At 56.7% G+C, this 26,319-nt stretch overlaps 1 protein-coding gene across 2 annotated transcripts in view; it reads left to right on the top strand.

Annotated features, from left to right (window-relative positions):
* Nucleotides 1-26,319, top strand: part of SHANK3 (SH3 and multiple ankyrin repeat domains 3) — a 51,302-nt gene that overhangs the window by 15,351 nt on the left and 9,632 nt on the right. The window contains exons 12-22 of one of the 2 annotated variants that reach the window (XM_073890334.1): nt 113-315; nt 1,415-1,528; nt 6,815-6,890; nt 7,177-7,259; nt 7,829-7,953; nt 8,054-8,186; nt 9,139-9,219; nt 13,304-13,327; nt 16,898-17,028; nt 17,643-17,727; nt 22,550-24,803. In XM_073890334.1, the coding sequence (XP_073746435.1) occupies nt 113-315; nt 1,415-1,528; nt 6,815-6,890; nt 7,177-7,259; nt 7,829-7,953; nt 8,054-8,186; nt 9,139-9,219; nt 13,304-13,327; nt 16,898-17,028; nt 17,643-17,727; nt 22,550-24,803 (3,309 nt within the window). The remainder of the gene's footprint in view (nt 1-112; nt 316-1,414; nt 1,529-6,814; nt 6,891-7,176; nt 7,260-7,828; nt 7,954-8,053; nt 8,187-9,138; nt 9,220-13,303; nt 13,328-16,897; nt 17,029-17,642; nt 17,728-22,549; nt 24,804-26,319) is intronic. The other variant, XM_025858673.2, reaches the window with a different exon arrangement.

Below are 26,319 nucleotides of genomic sequence, written 5' to 3' on the forward strand. Positions count from 1 at the left end.
GCGGTGAGGCCGGCGGCGGGGCCGGGCCGCGCGCCATGGAGGCCCCGGGCGCCGGCTTCGCGTGCCCGCTGCCCCCCGGCATCGCGTCCGTCACCTACGTGTTCGTCTACAGCCCGAGCGGGCCCGGCGGCCCCGGCGGCCCGGGCCCCGCGCCCGGCCCCGGTCCGGCGCCCCCTGCGCCCCCCGCGCCGCCGCCCCGGGGCCCGAAGCGGAAACTTTACAGCGCCGTCCCCGGCCGCAAGTTCATCGCCGTGAAGGCGCACAGCCCGCAGGGCGAGGGCGAGATCCCGCTGCACCGCGGCGAGGCCGTGAAGGGTGAGGGGGGCGCGGGGGGCGGGGTCGTGGGGCGCGCGTGGGGGCACCACTCCCGGGTGCACGATTGAGGTCCTCCGCGATCGTGGAAGGGCTGATGCCGTTTTCGGGGTCTCTGTCATTGGGGGTATCTCTGGAACTCTGAGCCGCTGTGGTCATTATGGGATGCATCTGCCACTGGGGATTCCTTGTGTCACCGTGAAGGGCTCTGTGTCAGGGAGGGGTGTCTGTCTTTACGGGGGTCCTGTCATATGGGTCCCTCTCAATCCTCTGCTACTGTGGGTTCCCTGTTGTCACCGTAGAGGTGCCTCTCGTCATGGGGGTGTTTTTGTGTCATGATGGAGGTTGGTGTCATTGGGGTGCTGTGTATGTGAAGGACCCTATCCCATCAGGGACCTTCCTCCAATTATGGGATTCCTGTGTCACTTCTGAGACTTTTTCATTGGAAATCCTTGTGATATGTGGGGACCCTGTCCCATTGTGGGGGATATCTGTGACAATTATGTGGGTGTTTGTGTTTTATGAAGGTTTTTATCACTGACGCTTTCTGTGTTCTGGGGGTATCCTGTGCCATGACAAGCTCCTCTCATTATGGGGGCCTCTGTCATTTTTGGGGTCCTATCCTCATGGGTGCCCTACGGCCATGGGAGCCTGAGAAGGAGACAGCTGTGAGGTTGGCCTTCCTTTGGTCCATCATGTGGCCTAACCTCTTGCCACGGCACAGTGACCCTGAGCTTTTGGCAGTGACCCCTGGGGTGGGCAACAAGAGGTGGGAGAAGAGGGGTCAACTGGGAGGGCAGGAGCAGGCTTGTGGCCCCTGCCTCTGCCTGTTGTCCCCCCTCGAGTGTGTCCATCTGTGTGTCTTTCTGTCCTCCACATGCCTATCCTGTGCTGTGTCCATCTGTTCATTTCTGTCTGCTGTGTGGATCCCAAAATCTTCCTAGGGAAAAAGCCAGGAGGATGAAGGAAGGGAAGGGGAGAGAAGGAGCGGAAGGGTGAAGGAGGCGGGTGGTGGGCAGAACCTGAGCCTGAGGTGGTGGGTGGGGTGGGCCCCTGGGTGTCCTGCTGCACCCTGACAGCTGTCTGGCTTCTGTCCCTCCAGTGCTCAGCATTGGGGAGGGCGGTTTCTGGGAGGGGACCGTGAAAGGCCGCACGGGCTGGTTCCCGGCTGACTGCGTGGAGGAGGTGCAGATGAGACAGTATGACACACGGCATGGTGAGTGACCCCACATCCCCTGAGCAGCTCCCGAGGGGCACTGCCCCTTCTTGCTCCCCTTTGGTCTTGCTTGGAGCTAAATCCATGGATATTCACAGAGAAAAGACTAAACTCAAACACACGTTCAAAGTGAACACAAACTTGTGTACATGACAGACACAGCGTGCACGCACCCTGTACGTAGTTGTGAGCACATGTGGGTGTTCCACAGCCACAGAGACACATGCAGCCTGCTCATAGGACACACAGTATGATTGTGTATCTCTCTGTGATCCCACACGTGACTCCCAGTGACCACAATCCACACCCCTCCCCCCTGCCACGTAGTCCTCACAGTAATCCTGGGTGTTTGGAGTGTGAAATTCCTGTGTGGCTGGCAGACAAGTAAAGAGGTCAGTATGAGAAAAGAGGCGTCTTTCCAAAGTGGACAGATTGTCCAGGTGGGCAGTGCAGGGAGGCCTGGACCAGCCAAGAGGAAATGAGGCCAGTTGGGCCCAGAGGGGCTGTTGTGGGTGCCTTGGGGCCAGGATGGTCTGAGGGCAGCTAGTGGGGTATGGCTGCATCCTTAGCTTGGAGGGAGGATGTGAGGGCGAAGGTTTCAGTTTCTAAGGCTGGGGAGCAGCTTTAGTCAGACCTTGCTGACTGGCTGGGCCTCCAGATAGGACCCCTCTGGGGGGGATCTGAGGCAGTCCTGCCAGTAGTAAGCAGGGGCTGCCCCTTTTGTGGCTTGCAGGCCAGGGCTGGCTGTGTGTCTGGGGTATAACCTTACAAAGAGTACTCAGGGGTCCTAGGAGGCCCCAGCCCATGAGTGTTATTTCTGCCTTGGAGAACAGGTGTCACAAGGGAACCCCCTCCTGAGTGGTGACCAGTGGTAGTTACCAGCAGTGCGTCTAGACCAAGGGTGCACATGGAGGGCTTGGGCCCAGGGTTGCTGTGCTCCATTACCCTGGGTTGAGGGTTTCCCAAGGGGAGCCAACCTCTATGTGGCCTAGACCTCTGCCCTATGTGGAGCATGGCTGAGGCCCAGGCAAGCAGGAGTGCAGCTGCTGACCTGCTCCTGAGCAGGTGCCTTTCCTCCTTTACTCAACCATTCCCTGTCTTGCCCTGATGGCTCTCCTGGTGGCTGGGAGCAGGGAAGGGACACCGACCCCCTGTTTTCTGCCTCTGGAGGGTAGGTGGGGCAGTGTGTCTAGGTGGGGAATGATTTCAGAGGTTTGGGTCCTGGTACCAACGTCATGGAGGAGGGTGGGGAAGAAGGGGCCTCTGGACTTGTTGAGTAGGGACTGGATCCCGTGCTCCCCCTTGGGAGGGCAATGAAGTCTCTGGTTTGAGAACTGTGTGGATCCAGAAGCTGAGTTGGAAGCTGGGATTTGAGAACAGCAAATCTTGATGTGTGCTGGGCCCTGTGTTAGGAGCGGGGTCACAGAGGCCGGCTCTCTGCCTAGAAAGGAGTGGGTGTGCCCAGCAGCAAGAGCAGATATGTCGGTGGGTTCCTATAATGGGCGGGGGCACAGGGGAGCCCCCCGGGGCTGGCCTGGAGGAGTCGGAGAGCAGCCTCGTAGGACGGCTGGGAGTCCACTCGGTGTTCAGCTGGTGGGGACAGGGGCAGAGCCTGTGTGCTGGAACATGGCCTGCTGTTCTAGATTACACGTGCTGGCATCTAGCGTGCTCCGAGCTGTGTCAGGATGTCTGGCACAGTTTTCAGCACTTTCACGGAGGAGACTTCTCTGACTCGTCCCGGCAGGTCTGGGAGGTGCGGGCAGTTGCTAGTTCATCTCTAGGAAGGCAGAGTCCTGTGTGTGGTGTGGCAGTGAGCTGCAGGGTCTGTGCTGTAGCCAGCACACTTCAGGGGCTCTGGGTGAGTGAAGCTCGTGTGTGCACTGAGGAGTGGCGGGGCTGGGGTGGGGAGCATGAGGCCGGTCGGGTGGCCGTGGGACAAGGTGGAGGAACTTTGCCTCTTTGTGGTGGTGCTGCAGGAGACTGGGGCATGCCGTCTTGATGGTGCAGGTCGTTTAGGGTTGGGGCAAAGGCCCAGGCAGGGCAGAGCGAGGAGGTGGAGAGGGCTGGGGTAGCCTGGAGCTCCGGAGATGGGAGAGTGCAAGGAGTAACTTGGAGAAGGAGCTATAGGCCTCAGGGCAATTGCAGGGCTGCTAGACCAGGGTGGCTCTGGGGTTTGTCACCTGAAAGAGTCTCAGAAGGTAGCTGTGTAGATGGAACCCTTTCATGGGTGGGCGGATGGAGAGAGGCAAGGGTAGGAGTAATCTCTGTCCTCAGCTGAAGACCCAGCCACCAGCTGCTCTGGGTGTATAGTCTCTGATCTGGGACCCAGGGGCTGAGTTCTGCCAGAGGCCAGAGGGCAGCCCAGGCGTGGGAACCCGCTTCCAGCAGGCCCAGATCCAAAGAAAGATCTGTTTCTGAGACTGGAGTAGTGCAGAGAGGGACTTAGAGGCCAAAAAAGGGACACTGTGCCGGGACATATGGGCCAGGCTGATGCCCAGGGTCGTCAGAGAGTGTCCCCCTCAGTTGCCTGTCTGGGGCCGAAGGGGTAAAGGGCAGTTGCAGGCTGAGAGTGAGGGGAAGTCCTGTGTGGGCAGGGGGGTCTGTAGGACGCCTGGAAACTCCTCCCCTTTCCTCTTCCCTGTCTTTCCAGTACTTGGGGGTCATGCTATATGTTCTCACTGCAGCTGGATTCTATGTGTCTGATTAATAAAACTGGAAAATGAATTTGTGTTATGTAATATAATTTGACAAAATCTAAAAACTGGAGGCTAACGAACTGTGGAGTTTGAGGGGGTCCTTCCGCAGGCAGGCGCTATGAACATTTAGAAGTTGGGTCAGTAGGGAGAAGGGGTGACAGAGGCAAGAAGGGGTCTGATGCCCTCCCCCTCCCCCAGCAATGATGAGCCCTGGCCTGCTCTGGTCTTGGGAATGGCAGGGTGGTGGGTGCAGGTGCACGACAGGCCGTGTGTGCGAAGGGAAGGGAGCAAATGAGCTACTGGGAGGGTCGGGGTGATAAATTACAGGAGAATTTCCCTCTTCTACAAGGAGAGGCTGAAAGGGGTCTGTTGACTTAGTGAGAATCACATTAGTGGCAGGATCCTAAAAGCGGGACCAATACTTTTCCTGACGCCTGTGTCTTCTGATATTAATAGGGATTCTTTCTTTTTTCCATCCAGCCACTGCTCCATCTAGTCTTGTGTCCATGTATCCCTTGACTTACTCACCTTTCCTGCCGTTCATCTACTCTTCTATCTACCCACCCAGCCAACCCCTCTTTCCATCTATCCAGCCCCCCAGCCTTCTGTCCATCTGTTGATCGATACATTCATCAATCTACCAATCCAGCTATCCGCTCTCTGTCAACCCACGCAGCCCACCTATCCATTCCTTTACCCATCTGCTACCCTTTGATCCGTACCCTCCCAGCCTGTTCTCTTTTCCTCCATCCACTTCTGTATCTATTTACCTTTTTGTTTTTTTAAAGATTTTCTTTATTTGAGAGAGAGGATGAGAGAGAGAGCGCGCACATGAGAGGGGGGAGGGTCAGAGGTAGAAGCAGACTCCCTGCTGAGCAGGGAGCCCGATGCGGGACTCGATCCTGGAACTCCAGGATCATGACCCGAGCCAAAGGCAGTTGCCTAACCAACTGAGCCACCCAGGCGCCCTGTATCTATTTACCTTTGATCTAGGTAGAAAAATAGATCTGTCTGTCCATCCGTCCACCCATCTACTCAGCCAGTTGTCCACCCGTCTATCCTTCCAGTTAGCATTTAGAGGGTCTGTTATGTGCCAGGCACTGTACTATGTGCTGGGATCATAGAAATACATGAGATGTGGTCCTTACCTAGGAGGAGCTCACGATCAATCATAGGTCCCCTCTGTGATCTCATTCCGCTCTCTCACTCCCTCTGCTCCCGCTGCATGGGCTGCTTGCTGTCCCTTGAACATCCCAAGCCAATCCTGCTAGTGGGCTTTGCCCTGTGTGCCCCTGCTGCCAGGAAGCCCTTCACCCAGAGAGTCCTCAGACTGCTCCCTAATGCTCTGTGCCTCTCCCCAACTGTCCCTTCCTGATGAGCCTTCACGTGACCACCCTAAGACTGCAAACTTTCTCTGTACCCCTATCCTGCTTACTTCTCTCCTAACGTTTGCCAGCATTTGACATGATATGCATATACCTGTTTCCTGTCTTTCTGTTCTCTCTCTCTTCAACTAGATGGTAAACTTCACAGGGTAGAGGTTTTGTTCTGTTCTTTGCTGTATTCTCAGAGCCTAAGACAAACAGTGCTTGGTACATAGCAGGCGCTCTCTAAGTGCTTGTTGAATGAATGAATTAATCTTGAGAAATGCTAGAATGATAGGGAATGAGAGCGGAGCTGTGGATGAAATGTGAAGTGTGGTAGAGCTGTCTTGGGGTCCTTCCAGGGTCCTGGAGAGATGAAGCCAGGAGGGGCGGGAGTGGGGGTTGAGGTGCAGGAGAGTCTTACTTACAGATAGCTGGAGAAGAAAGCCTGGAGCGTGGGGCGGGGCTTGTGGCTGCAGGTGTGGACTGGAACCTGCAGGCTTGCAGGAAATCAGTAAGGCCATGGGTGGGGCATCGGGTGGACAGCTGGCTAGCCCTGCAACAGCTGTGAGAGACTTTGGGATCAAGATTACAAATGGGGACAAGGCTCTGTGGGATGCAGTGACATCAGGGAAGGGGACCCAGCCCCACACCTGGACCTCCTGCCCACTCAGAGGCAGGCTCTGGAGGAAGGGAACCTGGGAAGTTGAGTGTCCATGGGCTCTTGTGAGAGTTTCAGTGAGGACCCAGTGACACTTCATGACAGCGTGTACAGCCTACGGCACGACACGCCTATATGAACACAACACTTACACGTGACTCCAAGTCACACACGTATCCCTGCACACGTACACACCTTCTTTGCTCTTAGCTTTGGGGCTCGCTGACTCTTTCTGAAGATGGCCCTGGACTTGCCCCGTCTGCTGTGTGCAGCCACTCAGGAGAGAGATGAGCTGAAGCTCCTCCCCATTATGGACCCTGACCCCCAGAGGCCAGGATTTCCAACATGGTCCCCTCAGCCTTCTTACTTTAGGAACTCTGGGCCCCCCACTTCCGTGTGTGCGCGCGCACGCGTGTGTGTGTGTGTGTGTGTGTGTGCGTGTGTGCGCGCGCACGCGCGCGCACGCGTGTGTGTGTGGGCAGAGGCTGGAGACCAGCATGGTTGAGGGGCAGTTCAGGTCAGTTGGAGGATGTGGCCCTCCATCAGCTCCTGAAACTCCCCTCAGAAACCCGGGAGGACCGGACGAAGCGCCTTTTCCGCCACTACACAGTGGGCTCCTATGACAGTCTCACTTCACACAGGTACAGGTGGGGGGCAGGTGGGCAAGGGTCGGCGTGCATGCGGATGGGACGTCAGGTATGGAGGGAGGACGAGAGCTGGTTGAGGAGGCCTGGGGATGAAGAGGGCAGAGGAGGGGAGGTGATAACCAGCCCACCTCTGTCTTCTGCCTTCCTGTGTCAGTCCAAGGGCGACTTCCTGGGGTGGGCTGTGCCTGTGGGGTCCTGTTTGGGGCACACATGGGGTCGGCCTGGCCAGCTGTGCTCTCTGGCAGGGCTCTCCTAACCCCTCCCTGCTTTCCTCCACCAGTGATTATGTCATTGACGACAAGGTGGCTGTCCTGCAGAAACGGGACCATGAGGGCTTTGGTTTTGTGCTCCGGGGAGCCAAAGGTAATGAAGGGTAGGGGGCACCATGAGTGTGTGTGGGGCTGGGGTGTCAGGCTGGCAGGGGCTGCACCCTGCTCAGGTGTTTCTTGTCTCTGCTCCTCCTCGCTGCTTTCCTTCCTGTCTCACCCCTCACCCTGCCTCACCCCTGCAGCTTCGCCACTATCCCTCACCCCTGCCCCGTCCTTTGCCCCTGCCTCCCCCACTCCCTCTCTCCCTGCTAGTTTGGCCCCTCTTCCCCTACCTCGCCCCTGACACTCTCTTTTTCTGGCCCCACCCTGCCTTGCCCCTCTGCTCTGACTATATTCTTGGCTTGAAACGTCTCAGTATAAGGCAGTCGTCTCTTCGCCCTGATGATTTCCAAGATCTCTGCTGGAGTGTGTCTAATGGAATGGGAGTTCTCTCTGGTGGGGCTGAGGGAGGATTTCTACCCTGGGCAACCCCAGACCCCCCGGCCTCAATTGTGCTTGGTTCAGCGTGTTGAACCACTTGTGGGAGGTTGCTGTGTGGCAGCTTCTTCCACCTGGACTGTGCTGGTGAAGCACCTTCCTAACTGCCCGCCCCGCCCCCCGCAGCAGAGACCCCCATCGAGGAGTTTACACCCACACCAGCCTTCCCTGCGCTCCAGTATCTTGAGTCGGTGGATGTGGAGGGTGTGGCCTGGAGGGCCGGGCTGCGCACAGGAGACTTCCTCATCGAGGTGAGGCTTGTCCTTACCTGTGCAGCAGGTGGGGTGCTGACCTCTAAGTCCTAAGGAGGACACACTTGGAACGTCTCCACCACCCACCTGTCTGTCCCAGGTGAACGGGGTGAACGTGGTGAAGGTCGGGCACAAGCAGGTGGTAGCTCTGATCCGCCAGGGCGGGAACCGTCTCGTCATGAAGGTTGTGTCTGTGACAAGGAAGCCGGAAGAAGATGGGGCTCGGCGCAGAGGTGAGGAGCCAGGCTTCAGACCTCTGTGCTCAGACATTGCCCTCTGACTCCTGACCTTAGACCTTTGACCCCAGGCCCCCATTCCTCTCCCCACCCCCTGACCCTAGACTGTTGACGTCAGATGCCTAAACGTAGGTGAAGTGTCCACATTCATGGCCTGGGTGCCTTCCCAGTCCCTGATGTTAGGCTGCCCACCCTGGCCCCCAGCCTCTGACCCCTGACCCCAGGTTGCCCCTCCTCAGATCCCCACCCCCCCCTTCCCGGCATCCCCCCCCCCAGCCCCTGGCGTGGAAGAGCCCTCCTTCCCTACACTGCCGGCAGCTGCCTGGAGGCCGGGGTTGCCATAGCAACTGTGAGGTTGACGCTGCCGCGGCTTATTGTCGGAGGGAAGGGGGAGGCGGCACCTGAGGGAAGAGGAAAAGCGTCTTCTCCCCGCGACGTCGCCGCACAGCCCGGGCCCGGGAGGCTCTGCCAGCTTGGGCCAGCCCAGCCCAGGTCCTGGCTTGGCCGACCACACCCTGGTCCCCCGAGGGGCAGTGGCTCCCAGGGCCTGGGGGGAGCCCCTGAGGAGCAGGAGCCCAGCCTGCCGGGAGACCCCTCCCAGCCCCCACCTCATGGCTCTGGGGCCCCCCTGCTCAGCCCTCGGACGACAGGGTGGGCACTCAGGCAGGAGCTGGCCAGCACCGTGACCCCCACTGGGGCCCTTGACCACCTCCCTCCTGAGGCCCCAACTACCCTGGCCCCGCGGGGCCCTCAGCACCCCCCTGCGCTCCCAGCGCCATGAAGAAGTTTGCATCCAGCCGCAGCCTGAACAAGATCCTGGCGCAGTGCGACGCATCCTCCCGGGAGTACGAGGAGATCCAGGCGGTAGAGCGCAAGTGGCACCTGCACCTGGCCACGCCGCGCTGTCTGCTGCTGGACAGGAGGTCCAAGGCCTCCCTCTTCTTTGCAGCCCCGCCGCCCCCCAAGAGGGCCCCCAGCACCACGCTGACCCTGCGCTCCAAGTCCATGACGGCCGAACTTGAGGAACTTGGTGAGCAGCAGGGGTGGACAGTGGGCAGACAGCCCAGGTGGGAAGCCAGGTGGTGTGAGCTGGGGCCAAAGCCAGGCAGAGACGTGGCGGGGGAAGGACAGACAGACAAACATATGAAGGTGTGGTAGGAAGGTCAAAGGTAAATGGGTGGGTGCTGAACTGGTGCGGAGGGGGATGACACATGGATGGCATGAAGGCTAGAGATGGACAGTTAGCCAACCAGGACTGATGGTCAGGGAGCAGGACCTGGCCGTCCAGTGTGTTTGTGTGCACGTGCACCTGCTGCTCTGGGTCTGCACACCTCCAGTTGGACTTTACTCCTTCATTTCATCCAAGTGAGGACAGGGCAGGAGTCGGGGGACCTGGGCTCTTCCCTGGCTTTGCTGGCGCTAGCTGTGTGATCTTTATGCTTGTTTTTGCCTCCTTAGCACCTGTTCACTCACCAGTTAAGCAGGGGTTACAGTGAGCTGCTGACCTGACAGGGCTGTGTGAACATCGCTAGCATGATGATGGGATAGGCCCTCGTGAGCTACAAGAGGCAAATAAGAGTGTGTCAGGGCTTTGATGGGGCATGATGTGGGCATGATCCCAGGGTGACCCCCAATAGCCTCATTGTGGGCATGTCTTGATATATGTGACCATTAATAGCCTCATCATAGGCATGTCCAGATATACATGACCGTGTCCTGACATATGTGGCAGTTGACATTGGGCATGTCCTGATAGACATGCCTGCTAACATGCTCTGTCTTCCTGTAATTCAAACCCAGTTCTAGTCCCAGACTTTACGATGGCTCTAGCCATGGAAGGAATGCTGACTCTGGTCCTAGGCTGAGTTCTGACCTAGTCCTGGCCACAGGAAGGGCCTGGTCCTGGTTCTAGACTGAGCCTCAGCCCTGGCTTCAGGCTTTGTTCTTCCCCAGCCATAGAAAAACACTTACCTGTCCCCCAAAATTATTGCTGACCTTACTAATACAGTGATCCTTGACCTCGTCCTGGCCACAGGTTGAGCCACCCCCCTTCCAAGCAGGTGCTCTTGACTGCAGTGTAGGAGGAGGAGGACAGCCACCAAGATAGACCAGATTGACATAGTCCATACTTTTCTTGCCCATAAATATTCTGAAAAAGTAAAAGTCAAAAATAGATAGCCAACTCAAAACAAAGGAAGAGGAATTTCCCAGGTCTCAAGAATAAAGAGAGGAATCAGTTGAGAAAGTGAGAGGAAGCTGATGATGCTTCCATAGTCCAAGGGGGCTTGGGACACTATATAGACCCTAAGGGCAGGGGTTGGGGCTCTGATACTTCCACAAAGCCAAGAGATGTGGCTGTGGACCCATGAGAAGTGGGAAAACTAGAACCAAGCCCAGGGACTGGCGTCAGCATAAAAAAAAAAAAAAACCCTGGAAATCATAGAAGAATAAGAAAGACACAAAATGAGGTGTTTAAATACAAAGTTTAAGGAAGTTAACAGAACTCATAAAGGACAGCCCTTTATGACAGCTGATAAAGGACAGTACTCCCCCCCCCCAAAAAAAAGAATAAGGAGATTTTAAAAGGATCCCTAAAGAACTGTTACTGAAACAAAAATTATAGTCACTGAGATTAAAAAATCCATGATTGGGATAAACAGTACACTAGATTCAGTTGAAGAAAGAAATAGTGAATTAGAAGATAATTCTGAGGAAATTACCCAAAATGCAGCACAGAAAGATAGGGAGATGCAAACTATCGAAGAGCAGATAAGAGATGATGAAGGACAAGTGAGAAAATCCCCATCTAATGAGAGTTCCAGAGGGAAAGAATGAACTGATTGTGGAAGAGGCAATATATGAAGAGTAAATGGCTAAGAATTTTCTGAAATTGAACAAGGACATGAAATTCCATTTTGAAGAAGTATGAATTCTAAGCAAGAAAATAAAAACAAATCTACATCTAGACCTGTCATACTAAAACTTCATGACACCATAGACAAAAGTAAAATCTTAACTACCAAAGAAGCTGGATGATTTAGAAAGGAACAGTGGACAGCAGACTTCTCATCAGCAGTAGTAGATGCTAGAAGACAATGGAAACATAATTTAAAAGTCTTGAATCACAATGCTTTTCCACCTAGAATTCTATACCTAGCTAAACCTGCTCATTGAAGGGTGAGGCAGAGAAATCAGCAGACTTCTGGCCCCAGGGTCACAAGGGTCCAAGACTAACCATGGGCAGCTGATCCGCCATACTGATGGAGAATCCAGACTGGTCGATAAACCAGTACCAGTAGGCAGCTGGGTCTGGCTAGACACCAGACCAAGGCTCTGGTGGGTGGGTCCCAGGAGTTCCTTCCAGAGGCTGTCACAGAGCCATGTTCAGCTACATGTTCAGAAGGGACCCTCCTAGTTCTGCACAAAGAGGTGCGTGGGCATCCAGGGACCAGGGGACAGAGACCTGTGGAAACAGAATTGCCTTCTTCCTGTGATGCTTCTCTCTGAAGAAACCAGTGAGTAGAAGAGCCTCCTTCTTCGCTGCACTGGTCTGGGGTGCTCCTGCTGCTTGTGTGACTGGGTTGTTCTGCACACCCTTGTCTTCTTGAGGGGCTCACTCTTGCTGCATTAGGTCAGCATTGTTTCCACCAGTTTTTACCTGAACAGAGTCTGGGGGAGGACAGAGGGACAGCTTAGCACAGAGCCTCCATCCATACTGCTGAGTGAGGAGGGATCATAGCTTTTGTTGAGGCTGGACCCAGACTCTTTATGTAGCTCCATTCAGAGAGAGAATAGCCACTACCGCCTCCAGAGGATTGCTGTCCTGGGAAGCCAGACCACTGGCTGACTTTCTCTAGGGTTGAGGGAGCCAGGCCAGCATCAGGGTTTCCCCAGGTCCTAAGGGATCATCCCACTATCCAGCATTTGTGCTGTTATAAGACAGAAATTAGACCTGTGGGTTTACTGACAGCAGAACATGCCAGTTCTCTGTCACACTGTTGAGAAGGGCTAGAGCCTGTTAGGATGCTGTAGTCTATTGAGAAGATGATCTGAACATATGGAAAGAAAGGCAAGTGTGAGACCACAGAAAAAGCAGGTGGCAAGGGTTGGGGCTCATGCCCAGATGGTTGCTTGCTACTCAGGGAGAAGCCAGGTCCTGCAGGAGAGAGACAAGGTAAAGAGCGTCCTGTTGGGGGATGGTGTGAACAGAGGCGATGCCCACAAAATGAAGGCCTGAGGTGGCTGACAGAAATGGGATTGAGAGGAACAGGTTGGGATAGGAGCCCTCATCCTGAGTCAGGTGGCAGGAGGAGGAAGGGTGGGACACTCCCAGTGCCCTTCAGCATGGGGGGGCTCTTTGTGGTCACCACGTGTTCATCCGCTTGAACCAATAACGTGCTGGGGCTTCAGACATCAGTGGAGACTCAGGCCAGGGAGGGGCCTTGGTGGGCCTGAGCCCCTCCTGTTCATCTGGTTTCCCATGAAAAGTCTGGAACTTTTGGGTCCCTTTTCTTTTGTGATGAGAATGTCAGGGCAGGTGCCATGCCAGTGTGGTCCCTGATTGGCCGTGGTCTGGGAAACACACTGACCTGCCCTTCGTTGGAAACAGTGCACAGAATACTCAAGGGTGACCACTGAAGCTATTAGTAGCCTCTGAACTTGGTTTTTTTTTGGGGGGGGGTTGTCTTTTTTTTGAACAAAGAGTTGATTGAACCAAGTATGGTTTAGTTGTGTGTGGACATCTCCAGATGTGTGTGCATGTCTGTGTGCATGAGCGCATTTATGCATGTGTGTATGTTTGTGTGTGTGTGTGTGTGTGTGTGTGTGTGTGTGTGCACGTGCTTGGATATGCATGCACATGAACACTTGTGTCTGCTTGTGGTTGTTTCCACCTTGAGTTTCAAGCCATGTATCAACTTGGCATTTGGGCACATTTGCCACTCAGGGTCTGATAGGGAGGTGTAGGCCAGGGGTTGTAGGGGATCTGGGAGGTCCTGATTGTTGGGGGGGGGTGGGAAGTGGGAAAGATGGGGAAATGGGAGTGGGAAGGGGGCCCAGATGCCGAGGGATGAAGCCTGCCTCTTACCCCCTTTGCTCTGTTTCTTGATTGCAAGCCTCCATTCGGAGAAGGAAAGGGGGTGAGTCATCTGCTGGGTCCCCAGGCCCCCAGCTTTACCTGATCTCTGTCTAGGGAAATGCTGATGTGTGAGGAGGTTCCATTTTAAGTCAGGGTGGTCTAGAAGCCTGGGCTGTACCTTCCTGTTGGCCTTCTCCCTGGGAATCTGGTGTGGGCACAGTAGAGGGAGCTGGGGAAGGACGGATGGGGAGTTCCCAGGGGTGTGGCTATGTGGGGGTGTGATAGTGAGGCACAGCCATGGGCTTTGGGGACTCAGGTGAGTAGGGGTGGGGTGGGTGTGAGGGCCACTGAGGCAGCCTGATGAGGCAGAGCTGGGAGGGCCTCCCAGTGGAGGCCATAGCATGTGCCATGTCCTGGAACTAGGTAGGGGAAGGGTTCAGAGGGTTCAGCTGTGGGTCTCCTCAGGGAGCATGGTGACTGGGCCAGTGGGGGCAGGAGCACTGGTTGCTCAGCTCCGGCCCATGTTGCTCCTTTTTGCCTGTTTTCTGGGGGCTCCTTGTGCCTGGTGTGTGGGTCCCATTTCTGTGCTGACCTGTTGTAGGGTCAAGCCCAGTGCTGATGACCATCCCTTTGGAGCAGGGGTCTGGGCCCCACAGCACTGGGGAGGGAGCTTGGAGCTCCTCTGCCCAACATAGCCCAGGCTGTTGACTTCACCACCCGCTGCTCCTTTCTTCAGGCCTCATCTGTATCCTGTGAGGCTCCTTTCTGTGTGTTCTGTGTGTCCAGCCTTGCTGTAAGCAATGCAGCCTCCATGTGGGGACAGAGTCTGAGGTCTAGCATCTGGTGAGATCTCAGGGCCTGGCCTCCACCAGCTTCCTCCATCTCTCGAGTGGACAGGGGACTCTTTTTTGGCTAAATAGGAGTCAGAGCCAGATGGAAGCCTGAGGTGGCTTTGTGGCCCCAGGCAGGTGTGTTCACTCTTTTGTCTGTGTGCCTGGGGCCCACCCATCCCTCACTGTGGGATCCACAGGGCCTTCCCTATGCCAGGGACATGCTGGCCCCATCTGTCTGGGCCTAGGCTCTCCAGCATGGCCTGCAGTCTTACCCTCAGTTTTCCCATTGCTCCTTGCCCCAGTCCCAGGTGAGGTGCTTTCCCCACTGTCTTTTCAGGGATTAAAACTAGGTGTCCTCTAGGGACACTTTTCTTCACCCTATGAGGCAGACACACAAGCTGTTTCTGGAATATTTTGGTTCTGTTGCTTAGCTCATTAGCAGGGCTCCCAGGGTGCTATGTAGTGACCTGTGCACTTCCAGTTGTAGGGGAAGTGATGGACAGTTCATTGCCCCTGTGGCGCCTCATTCCTGCTTGGGTTCTGGTTGTTTAAGCAGCTGCACCCCGAGCTGTGTCCCCACCGCATATGGAATCTTGAGAACTGGTGTATGTGAGGCTGAGGGGAGTGTGTAGTTCCCAGTGTCCCAGATCTGGTTCCTAATGGGCTTCATTTTCTTTTTTAAGTATCTAAAATAATTTATTTAAGAATGTATTTTCTAATAATGGTGGGGATTGTTGTCAACCTCACCAGCTTGTAGTTTGCAGAATTCTTCTTTCCCTTTTGGAAGTAATTCTTGCCTGGTCCCAGCACCCCCCACCCCATGTCCAACAACATTTGCTTTGCTAACTTCATGTACACAGTGCTTTGGTTTCTGGGATTGAGTTCTTCTGGACCTAGAGATGCAGCTTCTAAAATCCACAGCTCAGGTGAGCGCATGCCCCCATGGAAATGTTTCTTCTCTGCTCATGTCTTTATGTCTGTGGTTTCTGGATAACATGGTTGTTAAGTCTGATCTTTTACTTATCGGATCTATGATCTGGAGCGCTTTCTCTCTCAGAGCTTCAGTTTCTTCTTGGGTAAAATGAGGGCAGTATCAGCATCTTCTTTGTATGATTTTGAGGGATGAGAGAAGGGTCATGGGAAGCTCTTCTAACTGGAAGTCACCAAGAACTGAACAAAGGGTGGTGATGGTGGTTTCAGCTTCCAAAGGGAAATTATTTGCTTCATTACAAAAACAAAGAAGACGACCTCTCTAAGGAGCTCTCCCAGTGGTGCTGGGAGCCAGGCACAGGACCTGTGAGCTAATCTGTAGATGGAGCAGGTTCTGCTGATGAGTTGTAACCTTTGTTGAACTCCTGTATTATTCAGGGCCCAGGCTAGACACTCAGGACATTCTGGGAGCCCACAGGCTCTTTGGGGAGATGAGGTGCAGTGTGTCTTCAGTGCTAACCCTGAGCAGCGCAGAACTGTAGCACTTCTTATGTCCATGTCAATTCTTACAACAGACACTGAAGCAGCTGCTGTTTTTATGCTTGCTTTGTCAGATAAGGAAACTGAGGCACAGAGCGGTTAAGTCAGGACAGAGTTGGTGTGCGGTGTGGGTCTGGTCTGGGTTGGATGCCAGCCAGCTGGGAGGAGCTGACTTCTTTCCCCATGGCGATTGCTGAGTGGGTTGTGGAGGCAGAGACAGGAGGTGCTGGTGGGAGGTGGTGGGGCTGACCGTGTCCTCTGACGGGGCATTTATGAGAGGCCAAGCATGACCACATGCATGGTTCTCTCGGCTTGGCAGAGCCTCTAAGAGCTTGGGCACTCAGAGCCTGGGTGATGAGGGGGGTGAGGTGGGGCTACTGTGGGTACAGGAGCTGGCCCCGACCCCTACTGCACTCCACATGCTGGGCCTGAGGGCACCACCCCAGTCATCCAGGCAGAGCTGCTCGTTCTCAGACACACGTGTTTAACAAGATTTCCAAGTCATGTTGATAAGCAAAAACACCACCTTTAAAAACATTAAACAGCTTTAATAAAAACAAGCAAACAGCTTTTCTTTATGATGGATTTGAACACTGCCTGAGGCCCCCCTTCTTGGGTCCTGTTGTCTGTCAGCCCTTCTTCCTTACCTTCTTCCTGTGGGGCTGGTGGAAGCCCCTTCAGCACCAGCCCTCCCAATATCTTCCTCTTTTCTCAGCGCCTCCCACCCAGGGTGGAGCTGCTTTTCTGGGGTGAAGGTTCTTTGGCCTCCTAGTCTGCATTAGGGCCAATTTTTTTTTTTTTTTAGTTCCCTGACCTGGGACCGTGAGTTCTGTTTTCAGAAGGATCCCCTGTTCACTCATTCTTGACTTACTTGCATCTTTTATGGGCACCTGCTGTACACCAGGGTTTGTCCTTGGGCTGTGGCCCCCAGAACAGCAGGGCCACAGACAGATGAGAAATGCCAGGTGCTGAGGAGAAGAGGGAGACAAATTCAGGAAGACTCTGGGCTCCAAACAGTGCTGTTCCTCCCCTGGTCCTCTCCCTAATGGTCAGTCAGGCTTTTCCTGGAGTGGGGCTCCAGCGGGTGACCTGGACCAGCCCCCGAGGACAGAGAGGCCATAGGACTCAGATGGGATGCATGTTGCTTGGCTTCCAGTCTCCCCAGTCTCGGGTCTGGAGGAAGAGACATGGGGTGGGTGGGGTCCAGTGGCTCCATTAGCAGTACCAGGTGGACCAGCCTTGCGGGGAGGACTCAGCAGTGGGACTGCACAGGGATGGAGCAGGTTAGGGTCCAGGTGGCTGAGATGGTGCCTCCCTTGGCTGTGCAGAGAAACTGGATGAGATCCTGGCAGCCGCCGCGGAGCCTACACTGAGGCCAGACATCGCAGATGCTGACTCAAGAGCCGCCACGGTCAAACAGCGGCCCACAAGTCGGAGGATCACCCCTGCTGAGATCAGTGTAAGTCATCCCAACAGCTGGGGGGCACGGGGAGTGGGGAGGCAGGGGGAGCATGGGGGGTCAGAGTTCCATGTCCCCTGCTGGGTGTGTGTGCATTTTTCTGGGGTGGAAGTCCATCATTTGAGCCCTACTCTCCAGGGGTGGTGGTGAAGGACCCCATGGCTTCTCCTCTCACACGTGGGGAAATCTTAGCCCCCAGAATGGCCACAGCTGAACATAATGCTGAGTGTTCACTCCTCTGGCTGTGGGTTTCAGTACCTCCTGCATAGTCACACCCAGGACCACCTAGAGCACCCCAGCCCTGTGGAGGGTACAACTTAGTCTCTGTCCCCCTGCCATTCCTCTCACGTGGCATCTTCTGGGCTACTCCCCAAGCCTCATCCATATCAACCCTATCCAGTACTCTATGCCCAGGCCCCCACTGGCTGTGCCCCTGCTACCTGGAGACCTCAGGGCTTGGGTCTGAATCCTGGGTCAGGCCCTATCAGTGCCAGCACCATTGGAATTAGTGCATGGGGTGTTTGATCTCAGGCTTAGGAGGATGGCTGGGGCTGGATGGAGAACTGGGAGCCCCAGTGTCCCAGAACCTCCGTATAACCCCCCAACTCCCACAGTCTTTGTTTGAGCGCCAGGGCCTCCCAGGCCCAGAGAAGCTGCCCGGCTCCCTGCGGAAGGGGATTCCACGGACCAAGTCTGTAGGTATGGCTGGGTTGGGGGCTGCACGGGGCTGGAAGGAATGGGGCTGGGGCTGGGGTGGATGTGGGGCTGGAGGACCCTGTGTCTCCCAACCCTTCAGCTGGGGTTTCCAGTTTCCCTCTGAGAACTGCCTCTCCCAGGTCACAGCCCAGGATTCTCCTTGTTTGTGGACATATGTGGGGTCGCTCCTTCCCCCAGTCCAGAGACACTGTGCCTAAAAGAGACCCTTGAGGCTTCTTTACTCCAACCATTGCTCCCTATCCATAGTGCAACCCCCCCATCCACCGCTCCCCGTCCAGTGTGCGCACCCCCCATCCACCACGCTCCCCGTCTGGTGTGTGCACCCCCATCCACCATGCTCCCCGTCCGGTGTGTGCACCCCCCATCCACCACGCTCCCGGTCCGGTGTGCGCACCCCCCATCCACCACGCTCCCCGTCCGGTGTGCGCACCCCCATCCACCGCTCCCCATCCACCATGCTCCCCGTCTGGTGTGTGCACCCCCCATCCACCACCCCCCATCCACCACGCTCCCCGTCCGGTGTGCGCACCCCCCATCCACCACGCTCCCCGTCCGGTGTGCGCACCCCCCATCCACCGCTCCCCGTCCGGTGTGCGCACCCCGCATCCACCACGCTCCCCGTCCGGTGTGCGCACCCCCCATCCACCGCTCCCCGTCCGGTGTGCGCACCCCCCATCCACCACACTCCCCATCCGGTGTGCGCACCCCCCATCGACCACGCTCCCCATCCGGTGTGCGCACCCCCATCCACCACGCTCCCCGTCCGGTGTGCGCAGCCCCCATCCACCACTCCCCATCTGGTGTGCGCACCCCCCCCATCCACCATGCTCCCCGTCCAGTGTGCGCACCCCCATCCACCGCTCCCCGTCCGGTGTGCGCCCCCCATCCACCGCTCCCCGTCCGGTGTGCGCACCCCCATCCACCATGCTCCCCGTCCGGTGTGCGCACCCCCCCCATCCACCATGCTCCCTGTCCGGTGTGCGCACCCCCATCCACCGCTCCCCGTCCGGTGTGCGCACCCCCATCCACCGCTCCCCGTCTGGTGTGCGCCCTTTCTTCCACTCCTATTGTCCAGTGGTACCACCATCCTGTACCTTCCATAGACGCCAGCATCCCTGTCCCTGGGTGGTCTCCTATCCTGGCTGCTCCATCTGTAGGGTGAATAAATGTCGTTTCTGACCCTAGACTTATCCTTCCCTTGAACCTGCCTGCCCCTCGCCCCAGGTATTGCTCTGTATCTCTCTTCTCCTTCACAGCCAGTTTTCTCCAGAAGCCACCTCTACTTGTTGTCTCCTGTCCCCAACCTGCTCCTCAGCCTGGGGCAGGCTAGCTCCGTCCATATCTAAAACAAATTGCTCCCACCAGGGTCACCAGTGGTTTCCAGGGTATTCCTTCCAGTGAACACATGACCAGTCCTTCTCTAACCTCAACTAGCATTTGATTTTTCTGTTCCCTCCCTCATGACACTCAACTCCCCAGGGCTTTAGGACAACATTTCTTGGGTTCTTCCCTCAGTTCTCAGGCTGTACCTGTTCTGTCTTTAATGCCCCCCCCCAAAACACACGTACCACACCAAACGTGGTTACTTCTTCTTTTTTTAAAGATTTTATTTATTTATTTGAGAGAGAGAATGAGATAGAGCATGAGAGGGGGGAGGGTTGGAGGGAGAAGCAGACTCCCTGCCGAGCAGGGAGCCCGATGTGGGACTCAATCCTGGGACTCCAGGATCATGACCTGAGCCGAAGGCAGTTGCTTAACCAACTGAGCCACCCAGGCGCCCCAAACATGGGTACTTCTAAAGGCTGTGTCCTTAGTCTCTTTGCCTTCTGCACCTGTCTCCTTGGGACATCATCATGCCCCACCGCTGCTGTCATACCCCACACTTAGCCATCTCTCTTGACTGGGTCATCTCACAGGCCCCACCCACTGCTCATCTCTCTAGGCATCTAGTCCCCCCTCACCTGCCCACCCACCCATCACTCACCTGTCCACTTGTCCATCCATCTACCCGTGTACACCCCACCACACCCATCGTCTGTTCATCATCAGAGTAAACACTTACTTAGCACTTTCTAGAACACTGTGTTTTATGCACACTGGTTCACTTAAGGTTTTAGTAATCCTGTTGAGGTAATATTATTAGTACCTCTGTATTACAGATGAGGAAACAGGTAAAGAGGTAAAATGACTTGCCCAAAGTCACACAGCTGCCTTACCTGTCTTCTGGTAAGACATCAGGCCAGCCAACTGCCCAGGCCTGGCCTGATATCTGCAGAGCAGATATCACCCTACATCCCTCCGGTTGATCCCTAGTGGGCTCTTCATTGCCTTGGGTTCCTGTGGACCGGCCTCAGATCTTTCCTACTTCATCTGGGGACATTTGTCTCCGTTTCCCTCTTACCTGGGTGTACCAGAATTTGCTATTCTGCACCTGCCCTTACTCTGTCCAGATGGCCTGTCCCTCAGCCTAGCCCAGTGCCAGGACTGACCACCACAGGTCCAAATCTCAGTGCCTGCCCTGCAGGATGTAAGCCTCTTGGTGGAGATTCCTCCTGGACCCTCCTATGCTCAGTCCATGAGTGAGTGAGAGGGGTTCGTTCATCCTCAGTTCCCTTGCCCTGGCCTGCTGCTCATCACCAACATGTTGGCTGAGGTGTCGGATTCCCAGGGTTTTCACCCCTTGTGGCCCTGGGCACATGATTCAGTCCTTGAAACCTCAGGGTCCCGATCCATAACTTGAGGACTATCTAGTGCCTGCCTTCAAGGCTACTCTGATGCTGACCCAGTGGGCTATACTCACAAGCTGAGGACAGGCAACACCTGCTGATATTGTTAGTAGACAGGTTCTGCATCTTGAAGCTGGCTCACAGTAGATGTTTGAGAAGTGCTTGCTACTATTTGTTGGGCAGAAGGCCCCACCCCACCTTGGCTGGTAACAGAACAGATTCCCCATTTCATCCCAGACAAGTGACTTGTCTTTACCCTAAGTTAGAATCTGGCATGCCAAATCTGCATCTTCTGGGAGCGCAAGCTTTTCCCATGGAGTTCTCTTCTGCCTCACATTTGGGCTTATGGGTGCTCGGCAGGTGTTTATGTGCTACACAGTAAATGCAGTGGGGAGGAAACCCAGAATGAACTCGGCACAAATTTCTGTGTCCAGTGGTGGGGGTGGAAGCAGACCTAGAAATGATGGTGATGAATGATCTCAGCCTCCTCACTGGGATGCTTCTAGGTGCTCAGCCCTGTGCTGTAGCGTTTAAATGGCTCCAGCTCTGGCAGCCCCCCAACAGGGGCCACCATTTCTCCTGAGATTAGGAAACTGACGTGCCAAGAGGTTCAGGAACATCAGACAGTAACTGCTAATGCTAGAGTTCAAGCCTCAGTCTTCCCATGAAAGCCCACCTTTGCTGTGCCCGGGGTACAAAAGCTGTCATGCAGGACAAGATGTAAACAGTGCAGTGTGGGAGGCCTGAGCTGACCACCTTGGTGGCTAAAGGAGGGGGTGGCTGGGAACAGGCAATCTACACTTTAGTGAGGTCATAAAAATGTGACCAAGCAGAGAGTGAAGCCCGGTGTAGATTCCCAAGGCAGTCCACCAGAGACCTGTGCGTGTCAACATGGAAGGGCCATTCATCCACTCTCCTCGGATTGGGCTGTCTAACACTTGCAGCCTAACTGAACACACCTATAGCACAGGTGTCCATACGGTGTCCACAAGGACACTTGGGAGGTCTTGCCAGGTTCTAGCCAGGCAGCAGGACAATGAGGGCCCTGAGCATTCCAGCCCCACTCTTGCACAGACCCTACCTCTTGCACACTGAGGCAGGCAGAATGGGTATCGTTTTAAGACTATGTTGCCCATGAGGGAATTGAGTTTCAGAGGGGCTCAGGGCCTGGCCTGGGGTCACACAGCCAATAGGGAGTAAAACTGAAACATGCATCAGGTGCTTAGTCTAAAATTCGATTTTAATTCTTCCTCCTTCCTTTTCACCCAGTCTTACTGAAATTCAGCCACTAAGGTTACAACAGTGACTGGGCAGGGTCTCCCAGTCAGTCCATTTGGGTCTCTGGGATGGAGCATCTTAGGGCTTATCTTTTCACAGAGCACCTTCTCACCTGGGCACCAGCTCTCTTTGTGCCAGATGCATGGCTCGAGTGGCCACAGTCCTGCTGCCCCTTTGACTATAGTCACTGTATCACTCCTGCTCCCTTCCTCCCATCTCTGGTTGCCACCAGGGAGCTCCCAGCAACACCTGCTTGTTCCGCTGTTGTGACGTGGCCTTGCTCAGTCTTGGATGGAAGCCCTGCACCAGCCACCTACCTCTTCTTGGCAGTTCTGTCTTCATGACTGGGGATCCTTCTTTGGGCCCTCTCAGTGTGGTGGGGTTTGGGCAGGTCTTGGCCCCGACCCGGTATACCTGTCAGAGTTTGGGTCCTTTCTCAGTCCGTTGGTGGAGCGCTCCTCTACCTTGTATCTGAACTAATACCTTTCCTCAAGTCTTCCCAAGAGCCCTCCCAACCCAGCACCGGGCTTGGGGTGGAGAGCCTGGGTGTCCAGAGAGGAGCCCAGGCTGGGGGCCTTGCTCAGATTCTGTGCCCTGGGCTCCTCACCTCCTCTTTTGCTCTCCAACCCCAGCCTCCACGCCCTCCCTGACCCCGTCTTCCCAGTCTGGTTGGCGCTTTCCGCCAATTTCTAAGGGTTTGTCTTCGCAACCCTTGCGTCTGGGACCATGGCTGCCCTCTGCAGAGGGCAGGTGCTGGAGTCCTCAAGGGCCTGGTCTCACTGGATCCCCTCTATCCACAGGGGAGGATGAAAAGCTGGCGTCCCTGCTGGAGGGACGCTTCCCGAGGAGCACATCGATGCAAGATTCGGTGCGCGAGGGCCGTGGCATCCCGCCCCCGCCGCAGACCGCGCCGCCACCCCCACCTGCTCCCTACTACTTTGACTCCGGGCCGCCCCCCGCCTTCTCGCCGCCGCCCCCTCCAGGCCGCGCCTATGACACAGTGCGCTCCAGCTTCAAACCCGGCCTGGAAGCGCGCCTGGGCGCTGGGGCTGCAGGCCTGTATGATTCTGGCTCGCCCCTGGGTCCGCTGCCCTACCCTGAGCGGCAGAAGCGTGCGCGTTCCATGATCATCCTGCAGGATTCTGCGCCAGAGGTGGGCGACGTCCCCCGGCCCCCTCCTGCAGCCACCCCACCAGAGCGTCCCAAGCGTCGGCCGCGGCCGCCGGGTCCCGACAGTCCCTACGCCAACCTGGGCGCCTTCAGTGCCAGCATCTTCGCACCTTCCAAGCCTCAGCGCCGCAAGAGCCCGCTGGTGAAGCAGCTGCAGGTGGAAGATGCTCAGGAGCGTGCAGCCCTGGCTGTGGGCAGCCCTGGCCCTGTCGGCGGCAGCTTCGCCCGCGAGCCCTCCCCGACGCACCGTGGACCTCGGCCAAGCGGTCTCGACTACGGCCCTGCAGACAGCCCTGGCCTCACGTTTGGTGGCCCAGGTCCAGGCAAGGACCGGCGGCTGGAGGAGCGGCGCCGCTCCACCGTGTTCCTCTCAGTGGGAGCCATCGAGGGCAGCCCTCCTAGTGCGGACCTGCCCTCCCTGCAGCCCTCCCGCTCCATCGATGAGCGCCTTCTGGGGACCGGCCCCACCACCGGCCGTGACCTGCTCCTGCCCTCCCCCGTCTCTGCTCTGAAGCCATTGGTCAGCGGCCCAAGCCTTGGGCCTTCAGGCTCCACCTTCATCCACCCGCTCACCGGCAAACCCCTGGACCCCAGCTCCCCCCTGGCCCTCGCCCTGGCTGCCCGTGAACGGGCTCTGGCCTCCCAGGCGCCCTCCCGGTCCCCTACACCAGTGCACAGCCCTGACGCTGACCGCCCTGGGCCTCTGTTTGTGGATGTACAGGCCCGCGACTCTGAGCGAGGGCCCCTGGCCTCCCCAGCCTTCTCCCCAAGGAGCCCAGCCTGGGTTCCTGTGCCTGCTCGCAGGGAGCCGGAGAAAGCACCCCGGGAGGAGCGTAAGTCGCCAGAGGACAAGAAGTCCATGATCCTCAGTGTCCTGGACACATCCCTGCAGCGCCCAGCTGGCCTCATCGTCGTGCACGCCACCAGCAATGGGCAGGAGCCCAGCGGTCTGGGGGCTGAAGAGGAGCGTCCGGGCACCCCAGAGCTGGCCCCGGCCCCCACACAGTCCGCAGTGGTGGCGGAGCCCCTGGCCAGTCCCCGGGCCCAGCCCCCTGGCAGCACCCCGCCAACAGACTCTGGGCCAGGCCAGGGCAGCTCGGAGGAGGAGCCAGAGCTGGTATTTGCTGTGAACTTGCCGCCTGCCCAGCTGTCCTCCAGTGATGAGGAGACCAGGGAGGAGCTGGCCCGCATTGGGCTGGTGCCACCTCCTGAAGAGTTTGCCAACGGGGTCCTGCTGGCCACCCCACTTCCTGGCCCAGGTCCCTCGCCCACCACGGTGCCAGGCCCGGCCTCAGGGAAGCCGAGCAGCGAGCCACCCCCTGCTCCCGAGTCTGCGGCTGACTCGGGGGTGGAGGAGGCTGACACACGCAGCTCTAGCGACCCCCACCTGGAGACCACGAGCACTATTTCCACGGTGTCCAGCATGTCCACCCTGAGCTCGGAGAGCGGGGAACTCACTGACACCCACACCTCCTTCGCCGACGGACACACTTTTCTACTCGAGAAGCCACCAGTGCCTCCCAAGCCCAAGCTCAAGTCCCCGCTGGGGAAGGGGCCGGTGACCTTCAGGGACCCGCTGCTGAAGCAGTCCTCGGACAGTGAGCTCATGGCCCAGCAGCACCATGCCGCCTCTGCTGGGTTGGCCTCCACTGCTGGACCTGCTCGCCCTCGCTACCTCTTCCAGAGAAGGTCCAAGCTGTGGGGGGACCCCGTGGAGAGCCGGGGGCTCCCTGGGCCCGAAGATGACAAACCAACTGTGATCAGTGAGCTCAGCTCCCGCCTGCAGCAGCTGAACAAAGACACACGCTCCTTGGGGGAAGAGCCGGTTGGTGGCCTGGGCGGTCTGCTGGACCCTGCCAAGAAGTCGCCCATCGCGGCAGCTCGGTGAGCAGGGCAGTGTGGGGAGGGTCCTGTCCCATGTCCATGGCCCCATGTGTTCTTCCTCTTGTGCATCCACAGTTTCCTCTGTTCTTCCTCCACAGTCCATTCTATCCCATCCCTTACCTGTCCATGGCATCCCTCCCTGTCCACTTCTGTCCTTTATTTGCCCTTGCTGTCTGTCTGAGACAGAAGTCTCTTTCAGGGATCTGAAATATCAGGGCTGCTGTTCTCTCCATCCCTGTTGGTGCTGGGAATGGGAGCCGGGCACCCATGAGATACCCAGGCAGGGCATGAGCACCTCCTCAACCCTCCTGGAGACTCCCTGCCTTGGGTTCATGTGGGCTCTCACTCTTTTGCTCCTGACCAAGGCTGCCTCTACTATTAAGGGTTGTTCTGTGGTCCTTTCTGGAGTTGCCACCACCCCCACCCCCCCGTGGCGATATGGCTGGTGCCACCATTCCTGTAGCTTCCTCCTGCCTTGCTTCCTTTTGAGGCTTAGAGTACAGGGACTCCTTTTCCTTTGGGGGCCCACCACCAACTTCCCGTTTTCTGTCTCTCAGCTCTGCCTCAGTGTCCCTTAAACACAGATTCCAGTGTATGACTTTCAAAGTGCATTTAGAAGCCGTTCTTTGGTGGAAGTCACACCACCAGATTCCAGTGTATGACTTTCAAAGTGCATTTAGAAGCCGTTCTTTGGTGGAAGTCACACCACCTCTGCGCCCTCCATCTGCCCTCTCGCTTTCTCCATACCTTCCCTGTCCATCTGTCTTCTCTTCCCACCTCCTCCCAGCGTGGGGAATTGAGCAGGGTAGGGGCTGAGCAAGGGGCTGGGGTGCTGTTCTGGTAGAGCTGCCAGAGCCCCTGGGAAATATCCCCTTGGATATTTCCTCGAGGACCCCATTCCCAAGGCTCTGCTCCTGAAGGGGATCCCCCTCGGGCCTGTGGCCTCCATGGGTACATGGGAGAACTGGTTCCTGCCCATGGTGCTGGTCTGAGGCAGAGCTGGTCATCCCCTGGCCGGCCCTTGTCCGCCCTCTTCAAGCTGCCTTTGCCTTCTGTGCCTCTTAGGCCCTCCTCACTGTTCTGGCTTTGTGGGGGGATGTGTGGGGTGCCACCGCCTGGCTCCTCCTTCTTGCTCCCTGAAGACTAGCCTAGTGGGCCCTTTCCTGTCGGCATTGGAAGGCACAGTTCACAAAGCAGTGAAGGGTTCAGGTCTTACTCACAAAGGCTTGTCTGATTTACCTTCTTCCAGTTAAGGATTCGGAAGATAAGTTGGGGCTTGGGAAGCTCATGGTGCCTCTCCTAAGTAGCCCAGGAATGTTGTCCTTCAGCTTCTGTCATCTCAGGGACTTGCTCTGGGGCCCTCTCCCCTTTTTGCCTCTTCCAACTCCCAGCTGAATGTGAAAGCCCTCTGTCCAGCAAGGCGATGTTGAAAGTGCCCTGAGAGTAGGCATAGGTATGGCCAGGGGTGTCTATTTGGGATGAGCAGCCCGGATCCTAGGCCTCTGCAGGACCTGGC

This window comes from Callorhinus ursinus, unplaced genomic scaffold (assembly GCF_003265705.2).
Source record: "Callorhinus ursinus isolate GAN/ISIS: 27379988/994484 unplaced genomic scaffold, GSC_fseal_2.0 scaffold140, whole genome shotgun sequence".
Taxonomy (NCBI): Eukaryota; Metazoa; Chordata; class Mammalia; order Carnivora; family Otariidae; genus Callorhinus; species Callorhinus ursinus.